The sequence below is a fragment of the Biomphalaria glabrata genome, chromosome 3 (genome assembly GCF_947242115.1).
Source record: "Biomphalaria glabrata chromosome 3, xgBioGlab47.1, whole genome shotgun sequence".
NCBI classification, from domain to species: domain Eukaryota; kingdom Metazoa; phylum Mollusca; class Gastropoda; family Planorbidae; genus Biomphalaria; species Biomphalaria glabrata.
The window spans coordinates 24,023,878-24,041,427 of NC_074713.1; the positions used below are offsets into that span (position 1 = coordinate 24,023,878).

General features: G+C 34.9%; 1 protein-coding gene across 3 annotated transcripts in view; it reads left to right on the forward strand.

Annotated features, from left to right (window-relative positions):
* LOC106078235 (anaphase-promoting complex subunit 1-like) overlaps positions 1–14,701 on the forward strand; it is a 49,077-nt gene extending 34,376 nt beyond the window's left edge. For all 3 annotated transcript variants that reach the window (XM_056024106.1, XM_056024108.1, XM_056024107.1), the window contains exons 28-51: positions 795–1,038; positions 1,187–1,236; positions 1,998–2,182; positions 2,412–2,503; positions 3,082–3,168; positions 3,349–3,399; positions 3,566–3,648; positions 3,766–3,844; positions 3,931–4,005; positions 4,666–4,748; positions 4,848–4,938; positions 6,129–6,242; positions 6,933–7,078; positions 7,692–7,778; positions 8,063–8,180; positions 9,034–9,111; positions 9,577–9,644; positions 9,943–10,018; positions 10,592–10,654; positions 10,978–11,055; positions 11,282–11,377; positions 12,621–12,801; positions 13,463–13,591; positions 13,932–14,701. In XM_056024106.1, the coding sequence (XP_055880081.1) occupies positions 795–1,038; positions 1,187–1,236; positions 1,998–2,182; positions 2,412–2,503; positions 3,082–3,168; positions 3,349–3,399; positions 3,566–3,648; positions 3,766–3,844; positions 3,931–4,005; positions 4,666–4,748; positions 4,848–4,938; positions 6,129–6,242; positions 6,933–7,078; positions 7,692–7,778; positions 8,063–8,180; positions 9,034–9,111; positions 9,577–9,644; positions 9,943–10,018; positions 10,592–10,654; positions 10,978–11,055; positions 11,282–11,377; positions 12,621–12,801; positions 13,463–13,591; positions 13,932–14,029 (2,452 nt within the window). In that variant the 3' untranslated portion in view covers positions 14,030–14,701. The remainder of the gene's footprint in view (positions 1–794; positions 1,039–1,186; positions 1,237–1,997; positions 2,183–2,411; positions 2,504–3,081; positions 3,169–3,348; positions 3,400–3,565; positions 3,649–3,765; positions 3,845–3,930; positions 4,006–4,665; positions 4,749–4,847; positions 4,939–6,128; positions 6,243–6,932; positions 7,079–7,691; positions 7,779–8,062; positions 8,181–9,033; positions 9,112–9,576; positions 9,645–9,942; positions 10,019–10,591; positions 10,655–10,977; positions 11,056–11,281; positions 11,378–12,620; positions 12,802–13,462; positions 13,592–13,931) is intronic.
* The last annotated feature ends 2,849 nt before the right edge of the window (positions 14,702–17,550 follow it).

A 17,550-nucleotide genomic window follows, 5' to 3' on the forward strand; every position in this document is an offset into this window, starting at 1 on the left:
TTTTTCTGTTGTAGTAAGAACTAACAATTAAAAATACTTTGCAATACATAGTTAGGATTTTCTTCTGTTGAACAATCAGGCAATGCCACAACCTTTTGATTAGTATTTTGAGGCCTAGATTTTGCTGTGAATATAAAAAACAAATTGGGTCCAGCATGATAGAATAAGCCTCTTGGTTAAGAAAACTAAAGCTAATTTTTCTTCCCTTTAAGATTTTTAAATTATGTGGTCATTTTGGCTTTTATTTCCACCTAATGGGAAACATCTGTACTGTTTTTTTGGGGGGGGGGGGGGAAGAAATTTTGATTGTTGAGATATATATATGTATAAACTTAATATATTATCTAATTTACTTAATTTAATGCACACAAATTTACATTCGTAAATTAATATATATTTAAACCTTATTAAATATAAAATGCAGTTTGACCAAGTCCAATTTAAGGCTTTTTCTTCAGAAAAAATATAAACATCTACTTACAAATTATTCAAATTAGTTATAGGAGTGTACTATAAAGATAAAATAGCCTTAACAATGTCAGATAAAATCATAGCTAGTTTCTCAGAAAACAGCCTTAGTGTTGTGTTCCTTTTTTTAAAAAACTATTATTTCCTGAGATAGGACTTTTTTCACCAAGAGTAAGTGTTTTTTATTTTTTGTGCTTCTATTGCAAAATTAATCAATTAGTTTTTTTTTTTGCTTTTTTTAACATTTCAGAGCAATTGCTATCTAAAATATTTTTTTACTTTAGATTTCTTTAAATTTCTAAAATTACTTTCCTCTTGTCTGTTAGAAATACTACAGTTGATTTCACAAGGATAGAGGTACCATCCAACATGTCTGTCTGGCCACAGTTTCACAATGGTGTGGCCGCAGGCTTGAGAATAGCTGATTCAACACAGGTGGAATCTGCCTGGATCATCTATAACAAGCCAAAAGAACTGACCAATGAGTTTGGTGGTTTCCTGATGGCCCTGGGTCTGAATGGACATCTGCCCAAGTTGTGCACTTTCAACATTCATGAATATATTAGTGAAGTAAGATCTATGCACAAGTGAACAATAAAATTGACCAGAAATATATTTGGTAGCTTTGCTAAGCTCAATATGTTCCAACATAAATTAGTTTAATTTCATTTTTATAGCTCTCAGTAGTTTAATTATATTTCTTCTTTTATTGTTTCAGGGCAATGAGCTTGTCACTATTGGTATATTGCTGGGGATGTCAGCTGCTAAGTAAGTAACTTATTATTGAATAGAGTTTAGTTTGTTGATGACTCTGGATGTTATTTTAAAATATTTGTCCAGTAAATATGTAGACTTCATTTACATTACATATATTCATGACAAGCATGATTGTGTTAATAACACTTCTCTTGTTTTGAGATGTTAAGATTTTGAATTTAGTATGTGCCATTTTGCCCTCACTGGCATAGAGGAAAGTAGCTGGCAGAAGATGGCCTGTGAAAGAGACAGCTGGAAAGCTCTCACAAAGGCTGCTGGACAAACACTTGAGGCTCAAAGAAAAGCCATTATTGAAAACAGGGGCAGAAGACGAAATGAAAACTTTAAAAGACAGCCAGTGGACAACAGCTTTGTCTGCAAGTTATTACTGGGTTTGCGTTGTCATGTAAAACACTTCACTCATCCTTAATCTTCGGAACTGAACACGTTGCCATCATTATTTCATCTATATTAATATTTATTCATTGGAATTTTTTGTATGTGGTGATGATGACTTGGAAATAAGTTGAAGCTGATTTTCACACATCTCAAAACATATTCTTGTTCTTGCTCACCAGGAGAAATATTAAATTAAAAAATGAGGATCACCAATTGTAGCATCAGTTCTTTATTTAGTTTTTAGGAAATGTTGACACTTGGTGAATGTAATTATTATAACTATATTATTTTTTTTGAACCATTTTCTCTATGCTTGATAAAAAAAATCTTCACTACTCTTTTATGATTGAAATGTTGTATTTTGACTGTGAAAGGAGAGGAAGTATGGACCAGACAGTTATTAAAGCTTTAGGTGTCCATGTCTCTGCACTGCTACCTCCCACCTCAGTGGAGCTAAACATAGCCCACAATACACGTGTTGCAGCCATATTGGGCGTGGGCTTACTGTATCAAGGCACAGGGCACTTGTACATGGCTGAAGTGATGTTGTCAGAAATTGGTAGGCGGCTGCTCTTATTACTTTTTGTTTTATATGATGTTATTACTTCTTATTGTCATCATTAATGTAATTGCCATTTTATAAACCCCCCCCCCCCCCCCTTTTCTGCCCAGCACACAAAAAAGGTTTCCAATTTTGAGATTATCTAGATTGATTTTTTGGTTTAGGTAATTTATTATTCTAGTGATGTCTAATTTTCTCATTAATCTAATCAAAATTCTTGATGCAGGTCGACCACCAGGACCTGAGATGGAGAACTGTGTGGATAGAGACTCTTATGCACTTTCAGCTGGTTTGTCTTTAGGGCTTATTATGTTTGGTGTGAGTAATATTTTATTATGTTTGGTGTGAGTAATATTTTATTATGTTTGGTGTGAGTATTTTTTTATATAAATGTGGGTAATATTTTATACAAGTTTGATGTATTATGGCTTGTAGTGGATTAGTTTTACTCTGGCCTGGAGCTCAACGACCAGATTTCCCAACACATGTAAGGTAGCTATTAATAGTTAAGACTAACCTTTACTCCCAAGTAAAAGTGACAACCAGGATTTAAATACAGTTCCATAGACTCAGTATTACCAAACTTAAATTGTGTAAAATTAAAGTTTAGCAGTTCCCTTTTCAGACCATTGCAATGTATAGGTCAGATGATGTAAAGGTCATCTGTTTCTGTGGCCCACAGTTAGTGAGGGTATCATGGCCAGCACAACAATCACTCTGCCTTTACTTTTCCCTAACTTATTGGAGCTGGGTGGACTTAGAGATCCCAAACTTAAAAATTCATGGCACCCTTGGTTTGAAAGCCAAGTGGTTTATCACTCAGCCACCACCCCTCTTAAACAAATGCCAATCCAGTTAAATGATTGATTCTTAATTTTTCTAATTTTTTTTTACAGAAAGGGAACCAGACCATGGGAATGTCAGATCTTAGTATGGCTGACCTGTTGTGTCATTTGATGGTAGGAGGTCACACCAAGCCCATGGTTAGTTATTGTCTTCATTATTGATTATATACCTTTCTCTTCATGACTTTTTCAAGGCTAATTTCTACATATCTAATTGTTGTGTTAAGTCATGCTTAATTGAATTATAGTATTATTCCATGTTGAAATTAAGGTACAAGTTTAAAAAAGCAATAAGTAAGCAAGTTTTTCTATTTTCAGTTGTGGCCAAACAGAGACAGAGTATACAAGGCCCCAAGTTTTCTCATTAAGGTAGAATTATGTCCTATTCACTTTAAAATTGGTCGAGTTTTCTTTTTTTTTTCTAACAGACTGCAAACAATGGAGGAAGATGTATTTGATTCAGTACATATATATATATATTATATAGTTTTGATTTCACATTGTTCATTATGTTTCTTATTTGCTGTGTATTCAGGAAGGGGACAGGGTCAATGTGGACGTCACATCACCAGGGGCAACCCTTGCTCTTGGAATGATCTTCTTCAATACTTCAAACAGGTTAGACGCTTTGTAGATGTAGACATTACAAAAGCTGCTGCCCTGTATTCTAACCCAGTCTCATGTAACTGATGTAACCATAAATGACTAACAAACAACACATCTTCTTGTCCTCAGTGCTGTATCAGATTGGCTTAAAGCCCCACAGACACAGTTCATGTTGGATCAAGTCCGGCCTGACTTTTTGTGTTTGAGAGTAATATCATTTTTTAATAATTTTTTTTATCCTTTCTTTGTTTTGTAGTATTATGTAAATGTCTTAATCTACATTTTTGTGTCCAGACAATCAGTCATGGACTTGTCAACTGGGATATGATTCTGCCAACTGCAGCCTGGGTTGAAGGAAATATACCAGAAGTAAGTTTATGTGACTTTTTACAATTGTTATTCAGTGTTATCCACATGGATTTTTCATTGCTCAAAAATAACTTCTTGTGATTAGGGTCTTACCATGGGACCTGTACATAAAATTAATAAATAATGGCAGTAAGGTAATCTTTTAGTTTGTGGCATCTATGTACATACACACTTTACTAATGTTACAATGTTACACTCTGGTGTTACATTTAGCTTATGTCCTTCATCTGAAACAGTAGATATCTTTGGAACTAGTCTAGCCCTGTACAACAAACTTTGTTCATTATCATAACAGGATAAACGGCACAGAACCACCCTTATGAAAATGTCAATCATATCCTCTTTGAATGCTTCAATTTATTTCACTTTAGACAGATCCTAGTACCGCAACAACCCAGGATATTCATCACTGTGTATGGTTGTGTGAAACAGCTGAAGAAAAAAACTGCACACTTCTGCACACTTTTTTTTCTTGGCACAGACTGCAACAGTGCTTACAGCTCAGCAGCAAAAAGCTGACTAGAAAAAGAAGATATTCATTATCATGAAAAATCTAACAGAAAACGTCGCTAATTTTTCATTTCTTTTTTTTCCATTTAAAAACATCTTAAAAACTTATTTTATATATTATAATTATGTGTGTGTGTGGGTTTTTTTTAGATTGTCAAGAAATATGCATTTTACAAGCCACAACCAGACACTAACAATGACCTTGACCCATCAATTGACCTACAGACAATGAGGTAATTCTATTTCTTGTGACCAAATGATTTAACCCTCACTATTATTTGACATTTAGTTAAGGCTAATTTTTTTTTATATATTTTTTTACTGTTTTTAAGCCAAGCTTACTGCAACATAACAAGTGGGGCATGTTTGGTGATGGGCTTGAAGTTTGCTGGATCAGCTAATAGGGAGGCTTATAAAACAATGGTAAGTCACATTAATAAGGTATTATCTTTAGATTAACGAAGGTAAGTCACAATAATAAGGTATTATCTTTGGACTAACAATGGTAAGTCACATTAATAAGGTATTATCTTTATATTAACGAAGGTAAGTCACAATAATAAGGTATTATCTTTGGACTAACAATGGTAAGTCACAATAATAAGGTATTATCTTTGGACTAACAATGGTAAGTCACATTAATAAGGTATTATCTTTGGACTAACAATGGTAAGTCACATTAATAAGGTATTATCTTTGGACTAACAATGGTAAGTCACATTAATAAGGTATTATCTTCAAGTCCAAAGAAGGGATGAGAGCAGTATGCCATCTAGGTATCATTAATTTGTTTTCTAGCATGACCTGCAAATTTTTTAATTTATCTTAAGTCATTCTTTGTCCAGGGGTTTATTTAAGTTCTTTTAACCATTTGCACCTTATGTCCTGTGGGGGCATGATGGCTGAGTGGTTAAGCACTTGGCTTCAAAACCTAGGGTCTTGGGCCTGAATCTCAGTGAAGACTGGGATTTTGAATTTTATTGATTTTTAGGGTGCACCTGAGTCCACCCAACTCGAATGGGTACCTTACTTTAGTTGGGGAAAGTAAAGGCAGTTGGTCACTGTGCTGGCCACATGACACCCTGCTCATTAACCATTGGCTAAAGAAAGCTTAACACCATCTGCCCAATAGATCCCAAGGTCTGAATGGGGAACTTTACTTTTTTTTTTACCTTATGTCCTGTAGTTTTGTCCAGCTGTTTTTTTTTAAGCCTTTTGCTGCCAGATATCATGAACAAAATGATAGCCAGATGGGGGTTAAGGTTATACACATTAGGGTTGGTAGCAGTGCATTTATGGCTGAAATGTCAAATTAATTAATTTTATAGGCTGGTTTACCTCCCTTGATCACTTGAAGATCTAAAGGTTTATGGGACAGATGTTCAGCAGTTTCTTTGGGTGATGTCTGTTTCTAAGCTATCTTGACCCTGGGACAGTATTCAATAACAACTAGTTGGACATATTCAATAACAACTAGTTGGACAAACAATTTTGTTTCATAAGTGAAAAAATAGGCGATGGGGGAATTAATTTCTTTTTATGGTATTGGTATCAAGGTTAGTACTATCACTAGCACATTCTAAGCTGTTAATGAATTCTTCCCTTTTGAATAGCTTGACAGTCTTGGTGGATCACTAAAACTACTTGGGGACCAATATCTTCTGGACCAAGCCGGACGGTCAACAGTAGAGAATTGTATCAGCATCAAAGTTTTGTCATTAGCCATTGTAAGTTATTATTGAGACATTCAAACCATTTCCATCAATGTTGTTGTTATCTTGTTGGGTGTGAGCGTTGATGTTATTTAAATGTATTTTAATTGATTATAGTCCAATTGTAATGATTTATTCATCTGTTTTGAATTCATATATGAACAATTAGACTTCAAATATAAAAAGGCACAGAAAAAATCCAGGAATAAAATTCAGAAAATTTTAATCCATAAATAAAAAAAGAATGATTTCAAAAAGTAATGAATGAACATAATTGTTAAGCTGAACATACAAATTTCAGTATTGAAAAAAGCAAATCAACTTTCTTCCCCCTTCAGTGTGTTCTGTCCCTTTGTATAGCTTCAATGTCCAGCAGTAGAACTAACAAGAAGCTTATACAATTAGAAATTACAAAAGTTGGGATGTCACATCACAAACAAAACATTCAAGGTCAAGGCAACTCTACTTCATTCTAGAGATTTCTCCCTACCAGTATTCATGTCTGCACTAAATTAAACTACATAATTTAAGTGTATGATGTCACAAGTCAATTGTGTTTTGTCCTTTATTTATTACAATAATAAGCTTTTGGTTCTAGCTAAGCTGAAATCATTTTCAGATAAATATATACATAGTTTACTAAATGGATTTAATATATTTTAAATGAGTTATACTGACATTGCATGCTTTTTTTTTTATCTCAAGGTGATGGCAGGAACTGGTGACCTTATGACATTAAGAATCTGCCGTGCACTCCGTCGTCGTGTGGGAGCTCAGTATCATCAGTTTACCTACGGGAATCACATGTGTATAGCCATGGCCATTGGACTTCTGTTTCTAGGTGGTGGAAAGTGAGTTCTGTATGCTCTAGCTAATCTACTCAGCCCATTAATTAGTTATTTTATTAGTTGACTAGCAGATACCCATGCTGTTCTACGGCTGAAGCCCCCTAATATAGAGTGCACAAACACTTCTTAGGCCCATCAGTTGTAACCTTTTAGTCAGCCTGCTTTATAATGCCCACACACAATACACACATTATTTTAAAATGAAACACCTCTACCCCAGTAACACACTTTTTGGTCCTTGCTTCTTCTAAAGGAATGGCTGACCCTACAGACAAAAAAGAAACAAACCATATACTGAATTCCTAATGTGTCTTACCAATAATGCATTTCTGGATATTTTGACCTGAATCTTTTATTATTATTATTATTCAGTGGAACAGCCAGCATTACAAAGACATTACATAATTTGTAGGCATCGTGCAATAGAAATCCCTCATTCCCTACCATGAACTATTAGGATGCCCCACTTTTTTTGCATCCCTCAATCGAAAGCCGGTAATGCATTTTGAAACGAAGCACACCCTAGCATATAATAATGTCCCTGTATAGATACTGTTGAAATTGTAACAGTTAATTTGCTTTCAACTTCACTCTGTTAATATTTACATCATAACAGGTTTACATTGAAGACAACTCCTGAAGCAGTAGGAGCCATGTTGTGTGCCTTCTACCCTCAGTGGCCTGTCATCAGTTCAGATAACAAGTAAGTCTGACAAAGGCTTTGGCCTTGATCCCACTTTGTATATCACATGTTCAAAAATGTATTGACCTTTAATTTTTAAGGGAAAGTATTTGATTTGATTTTGGTCCTTGGTAAGTTTAATGATTTGAAATATTGAATGATTATTCCTGAATTTTTAAAAATTAAAATATTGAATGTTGGTCCCATTGAATGTCATTTATGTTAAAATCTAGAAAGAACTACACATTTCATCAAAATAGTGATTGTGTATGTTGATATCATCATTAGCTGCCCTTGTTTTTCAGATACCACCTTCAAGCCTTCAGACACCTGTATGTTTTAGCATGTGAGCCAAGACTGATCATTCCACGAGATGTGGACACTGGACGATTTTGTTTTGTACCTTTACAGATTAAATTCAAGGTCAGTTATCTTTTCATTTCATCCCTTAGCCATGAACATGGCCTAGAGCTCCTCTTTTGTAGTCAAAGGTGAGCACATTTCTCAGTACTATGAACTCGAAGATGGCTATGGAGTCCAATCCTCAATTTAAAAAAGCCAGCTACAAACATTACATGGGTTGTTTGGATCTGTTTTAGATCTGTTCTTTGCTGAGGCTAATCTCCTTGCCTTATATCTTAAAACTCGGACACTTTATGCCAACAGGAGTGATCAAGAGCCAGCATTTCCCAGATGTGAATAGTGACCACAGTAGTGTTTAATAACTATTTCTATAGATCCTACTGTTTTCAAAGATGAGCATGCCCTTCATTTGTTTTGTTATTAACCTAAATGAACCTATGGCTCATTTTTTTTTACAGTTTGGATTGTAAAATTGTATATAAGGTTATTGTAGTTTGATTTATTGTAAGCTGTATAATTTTACACTTCATTTCTGCACACTAGGGTTTGTTTTTGTTCAATGAATGAAGCTTTTCTTAAGACTGATATTAGGATTTAAATCTTGATTTTTTTTTATAATGAATAGAATGTCCTCTCTGCATCCAACCCTCATTAAAAATCAGTACTTGAATCTTTAAATATCATATAATATTTGATATGAAATATTAAAGAAACAAATAAATCATTGTATATTTTATGTAGAGTATGTAATAAAATGATCTATTCCTACATTATCATTATCATTGCTTTTGTATTGAGTTACCTGGGATAAGGTTGCCATTGAATGTGTACAACAAATCATAGAGGTGTATAACTTCACTGCCCATGATGAAACACACAAACATGTATTTTTTTTTTCTCCCTTTTCCTCCAGGGTTGTGCCTCCTACAAGCCTGTCTCCTTCCAATGTGGAGCCCCTTACATAGTGCCAGAGTTGAATAAACTGGAAGAAGTGAGTAGTACATAGAATCTAAAAAAAAGTCAAATAAATATATTTTTTTTAAATTACTTTTTCTTGTCCTGTCACTTCTGTGAGTTATTTGAATTGTTGTCTATGCTGATATACATTATGACTTTTTTATTTACAACTATTGTAAAGTACCCATTTCAGACTGTGCTATCTATAGGGCATTGCATGCAAATGTCATTTAACTGTAGGTCAGTACAATGACCTACCACCTTTAACTTTTACCAACTAATATCAGGTAGCTATTAGAGTTGGTTGGACATCCTAAAAATCTCAAATTTCAAAATCCCAATCTTCACAGAGATTTAAACTCAAGACACCTTGGTTTGTAAGCCAAGCACTTAACCACTCAGCCACCACCACCCTAATTAGTGTACTTAATATCAATGGTAATGTTGTGTCTGTATGATAACCAATCCTTTAACTTTTCCTCCCAACTTCTGTTCCCAGGTGCAAGTGTATGGAGCAAGGTATTGGCCAATCACTTTCAGGGTGGACAAAAACTGGGACAGTCTTGTGTAAATATTTGACCTTTATGTTTTCATTTTGTTTTGAACATTATCCAATGAAATCTTAAAAAATCACCATTTTATGATGGATGACCAATTGATACAATTGGGTAAATCAAAAGATCAAATAGAAGTTTAATTTGATCAAGGCAGACCAATATTTATTTAAGCATTGACCTAGTCAAACTGTTGGCTGAACTCTGTCATTCAATGCACAATGTTAGATCTGGTCTACATATGCATGATTTAGTTCAATATGCACTTAGAAGACTTCATTAATTTAGTATTACTATATTTATATATCCAGTTTATTGCTCCAGAAAGGAGGTGTTTTACCTGTAAAGAAAAGAGCTGGGCATTTATCTTACATGGAGGATCCAAAGGTAATACATTTTTTGTTTAGTTTGGATCAATGGTACTTTTTTTTTTTTTAATTCGTTTTTGTGTCCAATTCAAGTCCATACAACTAAATTCCAACAAAGCTCAACAATAACTTTCATTGAGACATTGAAAATGTCATTAGTAGGTGATTTTCATTATAGTTGTCATGAGTGGACTGACTCTGTGCAGGTTAGAGTGACACAGTTAAATGACTGGAGTTTAAAACAAATTACTCTCAAACTTTGTGTTGAACTGTTTATTGAACCCAACTCTTTATACCCACTCAGCAATACAGAGATAGTGAAGGCCATTTAGTAAGTTTGACCAAACAAAGTTCTGATTTAGAGTTTCATTCACTTTTCTAATTAAGATTTTACTTTTTTTTATTGCTGTGTTCCTTTAAATAGCATACATTTATATCATTCACTTATGTCACTATTGTGGCTCAAAGTCGTAATTTTAAATGTTGTTAAAACTTGGGGATAATTGTTTTCTTATACTTTGTAAAAAAACAACTTGCAAATAATTTTAGCATGTGAAAGTTATTTAAATCAATTTCTATTGGCATTGCTCAGGGTTACAGAAGTGCTCTGGCCAAGTCATTGACAGCAGACAACTCTTGTCACTTCACAAGCCATGTAAGAAACTTTTTAGGAACAATACTAAAACTCTTTGTTTAGCCTAAACATCAACAGTGTAAAGTTTCTTTTCAAATATGTGTACAGTGCCATGCTTCCAGCACAAATAGTATACAATTAAAAGCTTTGATGCTTTGTCACTTGATCTAAAATGCTTTTTATTTATATATATATATATAGAGAGAGAGAGAGATATTTAAGCCAAAATATACATGTGACTCAGCTTTATGAAATCAGTAAATATCTTTTAAAAAAATGATTTTCTTCTTTTTAAAAAAAGTGACATCTTTAAAAATAATGTGAATTGTATCAATTATTTGCAGTCTGATGTTATCAAGTCTTTCACTTCCGATGCTAAAATCACATCACTAGCTGAGTTTTTTATCAAGCAAGATATTAGTGTAAGTCTAACACACATATAATGTTATTATAGAGTTTGGACTGAATCTTTTTTTTTTTGATGTTCACCTTTTGAATCCATATATTTCTAAAAAAGCTGCAGGAGATATCAGCTAATGCTTCAGAACTAAAAATAATTATCTTGTTTCCATTGTTTTAATAACAGAGTAAAAATACTGTAAATCAAAGATGTTTATTGAAAACATGTTATCCCCCATACTGTTTCAGGACAATGGCATAATGCAAGAGTTATCGTCCATCATCTACCAGTGTGTCACTCAAGAGAAGGTGGAAGCTATCTGTCCACATTTTATCCTGAAACATGTAAGTCACCACTTGTGTCTGGGATGCCTGGAAGCCATGGGAAGGTTTCCTTTAAACACAGTAACATGCTAGGAACTAATATTATATATGTAATATTTCTTTTTTTATATGACTCAATCGGACCAAGTTTTCTCCTTGTTTTTCTTTACTTGTACTGTTTTATGCTGGTCTAAGTTTTTCTCTTGCAAGTTTGTTGAGTATCAAAAGTCAGAAAAGAGATTCCAACCTTTAGTCTTATTTTTTTTTTAATAAAAATTTTGTTTTTGCTGGTCTTTCTTTTTGTTAACATCTTTTGGTCCTTTGATATTTTGTTGCACTGTACTACTGCTGTAGGCTAAGAGAAGTAGTTTCCAATCTAGTGGTGTATTTGGTGTCTCCAGTCTATTTGTACACTTAATGTCCCTGTCTGTGTGTTGTCTGTCTACTAGTATAGTAGTCTAGAGGATGAAAACTCCAAAATAAAACCTACAGTCATCTGCTATCTACAGCCGTCTCAGAATACTGAGCCACTGTGGTTGGCATCTGGCCCTAAAGAGTGGCTTTGGTTTGCGCAATCCACATTGCACTATAAACATACTTAGGGCAGGTTGGAAGCCTTGCTGCAGTGTATGATGTAATGGGGAATCACGCCCAAGTAAAAAGTGGCTGCCTCTTACTATTTCATGTTGGAATGTCAGCACAATGCAGGGCAATGACATAAAGGACTGCCTGCAGCGGAAATCTGCCCTAGTGACAATGGAACTGTCTCAGCTGGTTGTGGACATTGCAGCCCTTATTAAAGTATGTCTGGCAGGTCTAGGATTACTGGTAGAGAGGGGAGCTGGTTACACAGTCTGCTGATCTGGGAGAAGCCCTGAGGAAAACAGACAATCTGGAGTAGGCTTAATTATAAAGCAAACTATTGCCAACAATCTGCTGGATATAACTGTTGGTCACTTTGATTTAAATAGACCGCCAGTGGTCAACTGCGTTATCTCCACAAGATGCAGCAGATTGCAACTGGGTCTGCATAGTTATATGAAACACTGTAATCTTCGGAATTTGAAGACATTGCCATTAGTATAGTTGTTCTGTTAGTTTAGTTAGATATTCAGCATGGGACCGTTACTTTTATGATAACAAGGTAATCAATGAAATCAACCAAACAGCTGTTTTGAGGGTTGAGAAAGAATAGTATCTTGAATGGTCATTAAAATTTCCTCTGAGAGTTGTCATGAAAATGTGTGTTTCTCCTCTTTAACAGATTGGTCAATATTTTGCCAACAAGAGCAGCACCCTAGGCCTTCAACAGATCAAGCTAGTCATGAACTATTACACCAGTTCTCACTGTCTGATCAAGTCTGGTTCCAGTCGTCTCATCCACACAGAATTTCTGTTAAGTTTGAGGTGTAAGATTGAAGAACTGTTGGACTTGTGGCTGCAAGGTCAGTCAATAATTATTTTTTTTTATTTTTTCTTTATGGACATGAATAGTTAACACCTAACATTCCATAACCATTGTCTTCCCATTCCCTAGTCAATGTACACTTATAGTCTCACAGAACAAGGAACAAACAAGTTTTTCAACCGCTCGTTTCTTGCTTTAATGGACAGAAGTTGCCTACTTGGCCACAACTTGACCTAGTTATGATGGAGCAGATGGCATTGTCTTCTAAAATTATTGCTTCAACATGCTCACATCTACCCCTATCTCTCTTAAACACAAAGTATCTGCAGAAATCTGATGTTAGCCTAAAGACATTGTAGTTTGATTCAGGCTGGAGCAATAGAATTTGATAGTCAAACCTGTTTCATGGCCTCCTGGAGTCTTTTTTTCACAACTGTTGATCATCTCATGCATAGAAATATACAGTATATAGTTATGTGTGCATAATCTTCTTTCGTAATTTTAATTTTAGAACTTAAAAGTCAAATTGTGACAGTGACATATATTTCATGCTCCTGTAACATATCTTTTATTGAAAGTTTTAATGACTGTTGATATTGACCCTTAAATTCTCTTGTTAATTTAAATTGCTCTCTTGGACAAGTCTAACTTATGTTACTTTATATTTTATTATTCTTGTACCATTACTTTCTTTTTAGAAAATGAGGTCATTTTGCTGCAGTATTTTCATGGTCAAACAACTGACCAAGCAGTTGGCCATTTGGCTCATTTCTTAGTTTGGTTTTCCATCCCTGGAAGGCAAGACCTCACAGAAAGTATTTTCAATGGTAAATTTTGATTAAGGCATTAATACATAACTATAATAATAATCCTCTCTACATGTATTTTAACCCTGATTATTGTTGTCTCTAGTGTCTTTTTAACTTAAGCAAGGGGTGAGTATAGATTAGTGTATGGCCATGATGTGATAATTAGTTGTTACTTAATAACTAGTTATTACAATATATGTTTTATCATCCTTCACAAATGAGACTAGACTTAGTTTTAATCAACACAAGTGAACTCACTAAAAATATTGTACTGTTTAAAATACTTGATTGAGGGATTTTGTTTGTCTTTTTTAAGAAAGAAATTTTCACGATTTTTGTCCATCCATTCTCATTTCAGACTGTCCAGCCCTCCCACTACTGGCCAGTCTGTTTCCACAACTCACAATGGCTGGACTGATAAGGCTGCACAGGAGTTTAACTTCCGAAAGGCTCTGACACTGACATTATTTTAGGGATATCTGTGTACCTAAGCATGCTGTGTGTGTGTGTAGCTTAGGATGCTTTGAGTGTGTAACTAAGGATGCTTTGTGTGTGTGGCTGAAGATGCTGTGTGTGTGTGTAGCTAAGGATGCTTTGTGTGTGTAGCTGAAGATGCTGTGTGTGTGTAGCTAAGGATGCTGTGCATCTAAATAAGGATATTAAGTGTGTGCCTAGCTTTGATTGCTGTTTGTGTGTAAATTAAATTGATTCACTTGTTATGTTTCTGTACAAAGAGGCTTCACTTGTGAATGTCTGTGGAATGTCTTCTCTTATTACATTTCAACAGGCTACTCTTAATTTATGTCTGTAAAGTAAGACTTCAGCTGTTAATGCTAGGATAATATCTGTCTTTGTATCTTGTTATTGAAAGTAACTTAAGATTTGTATTGCTGATATAGTCACTGATTTAGTGCATTAGAAACGATTAAAGAAAACAATGATGTTATAAGTAAAGCGAATGCATGAATTCATGATTTTAAAAATATTATGAATGGAGCTAAAAATAGCTAATTGACCTTTATTCAATTTTTTTATGAAAACATTGGTGAACGAATTTAGATCTATGTAAAAAATGCTTTAGAAAAACAAATTTGAATGTTAATTTGATTAAAATATGAAATGAATGAACTATAATTAGTATGTTAATGTGTTAAATTATAAAACTATCTTTGCGTAGAGAAGTTCTATCATCTTAGAGCTGAAATATGTTTTAGACCTAGGAAAAAAGAGTTTCCTAACATTTCGGTCTGCGCATGCATGACCTTACGCGAATGAATGAAACTATTAGAATACGGCTTTGCAACTCTAGCGAATGAATGCTATAGAAATCTGAATTCGCAGATATAAGGAACGAATTTATGTAAAAAATGGTTTTGAAACACAAATTTGAACGTTAATTTTATTAGATAATGAAATCAATAGACTATATTTTGTATTTTCATGTGTCAAAGTAAAAAAACTATCTGTGCAAAGTGTACTTCTTAAAAGTAGATCTAAATCTAGATCCTTACGATCTTTTCTCATGTCAACATTGTAAACATGGCCTAGATACATAAAATACTATAGCTTTAATAGAGTTGGTCCACTTTTTTTTTGAGGGTTTTAAGTTTGTTTTAGGACTACAATGCATACACTACGGTCCCAGTTAGTACCCAAGGAACATTGCTGCCAAGTTTTATCAAGATTGGTCAAGCAGTTTTTATTTCTATTCGTAACATACATACATACATACGCTTTACTTTCTACTTTATACTAAAGATTACTTAGAAAAATGTTTTTCTATTTTAATGTCTCTAGAAAGAAAAAAAACACTTTCATTAGGCTACAAACTATAAGCTATCTAGCTTATATCTAATTACTTAAAAGATGTCCACCACATCTGCTACAGACTTAAATCTGGCATTGAAATGAATCACATGTGTACAATTGCGGCATGTCCTCAAAGTCTCTACAAATGTTCCAGAACAATCTCTTTGGTGAACCTTTGACCCATTCAGATATTGTCCTGTGGCCAGAAGGGGAAGTAAACGTTTCACCCACTTCCCTGTCAGGAGGCCCCCAATGACAAAGTGATCATTTATTCACATCCGTCTTTCATGAGAAATGACTTGTTGAGCCAACATCATAGGTTCCTCTTCCTATGTGAAGTCCGGAGGCTGAGCTCACAGGGGTGTCTCCTAATTTCTATAACTGCTAGCAGCTTCCTCTTCCTCTCATTGATTCTCCTTCTAGTGGATACTTTATAACAAATTGATCATTAAGGATTCATTGGCCTCCTTCAGTCGTAGAACGACTATGGTTCATTGCGCACACTTCGTCTGTGGAGCCCTATTTTGGAGAGACACTCCCGTCCACAAATATCGAAGGTTAAGACGGCTTTTACTTCGGTGGTAGAGGATCTGGCCATTTTTCGCATTGTTCGTTTTTCTTCCAGGGCTGAGGCCCATGTTCTTTCGCTATCCATAGCTTTCTTGGTCACTGTCTCTCTCCATCTGATGCGGTCTAGAGCTATGTCTCCCAATGGTCAGTATTGATGTTACTGATTTGAGGTCACGTTTTATTACATCTGTGTAACGGAGGTGGGGGCGACCAGTTTTTCTTGAGCCAGTCGCGAGTTGTCCATCCAGCGAACAGCGCAAGCGGCGTTGTCTGAGGGCTGTAAAGATGCTGGGAATACCTCTTCGTGCAAGGATCTCAGTTTTGCACTTTTTCTTTCCAAGTGATTTTCAAGATCCTACGGAGACATCGCAAATGGAATGAGTTAAGTTTTCTCTCTTGCTTTGCGTAGGTGGTCCATACAGTAGTGTACTCATAACGCATGCCTTGTAGACTTCCATTTTGGCCACTGTAGTGAGCTTCTGGTTTTCCCAAACTCTTGACCTAACAAATTGATCATTAAGGATAATTGGAAATATTAAAAGAAGTTCCATTTTGAGAAGTTAATAATCTGAGTCTCAAGATCAGTAGTTTGAGTTGAGAACCTGTGTCACAGTCAGTAGGCTTGTTTGTTTTCTTGAATGCAGCAGATCAGCTGTTCTGAAAACAAAACAATTCTATTTAAGTGTTAAGCTAGTCTTGTGTTATCTCAGTTGTAATTAACATTTAATCTTTTCTTTTAAAGACTGTTGGATGCAAGGAAATGTGTACTATAAAAATAATTCCTATTAAATGAAAACTGTGTTCTAAGGTATTCAGAATGTTGGGCTACATGCTTTGAATGCTGGAGTGGAGTTTCGATTGTTTTCTTGATGACACTTTGTTAACTATAGCATCAGTTTGTGTGTTGGTTATAAGAAGCTCTACAAGACATTTCTGGAAGGATCCAATTTATTCTCCTTGTTGTTTTGTTCTCTGTAGTTTAACTTCTAATTTTGGACAGAGAACCCTTCTGGAATACTTGCTCATGTTTTAAAAGTGTAGACTAGCAGGCATGTCACATTAACTTATTAGATACTATATACTAGATAGAACCTACTAAGGCCACACCGCAAATAATAATTCGAAACAGAATCTAAATTGCATATGGGCCCTATGATGACCTCCTGACCACTGTAAAAAAAAAATGCAAGCTATAAGTGTATGGCCAGAGAAAGTGATGAGAAGACATCAAAGAATGGGTGGGCCTGTCATTGGAAGTGATTCTAGACGGTCGATAGATCATTGAAAGTTGAATCACCGAAAGCCTCAAATCTTCCCTTTTGAAAGTCCAGGACAATTATTCTGTGGTTCTTCTTGGGGCATGTCTGCTCCCATGTCAAGAGGAATTGACTTCCCTTTCCTGTGGCATGTAACTTTGGACAAAGAAAATGAGGCACAGTTCGTTTGTTTTCGTACGGAGACAGAGGCGAATCAAACAGAATGACCTGACCTAAACAAGAACGAAACTCACGGTGTTATGGATCGCACTGCTCTGGGTTATAACACACGTAGTCTCTTGGATAGCTGGCGGGCTTTTGAGGGATTGGTAGCTAAACTGA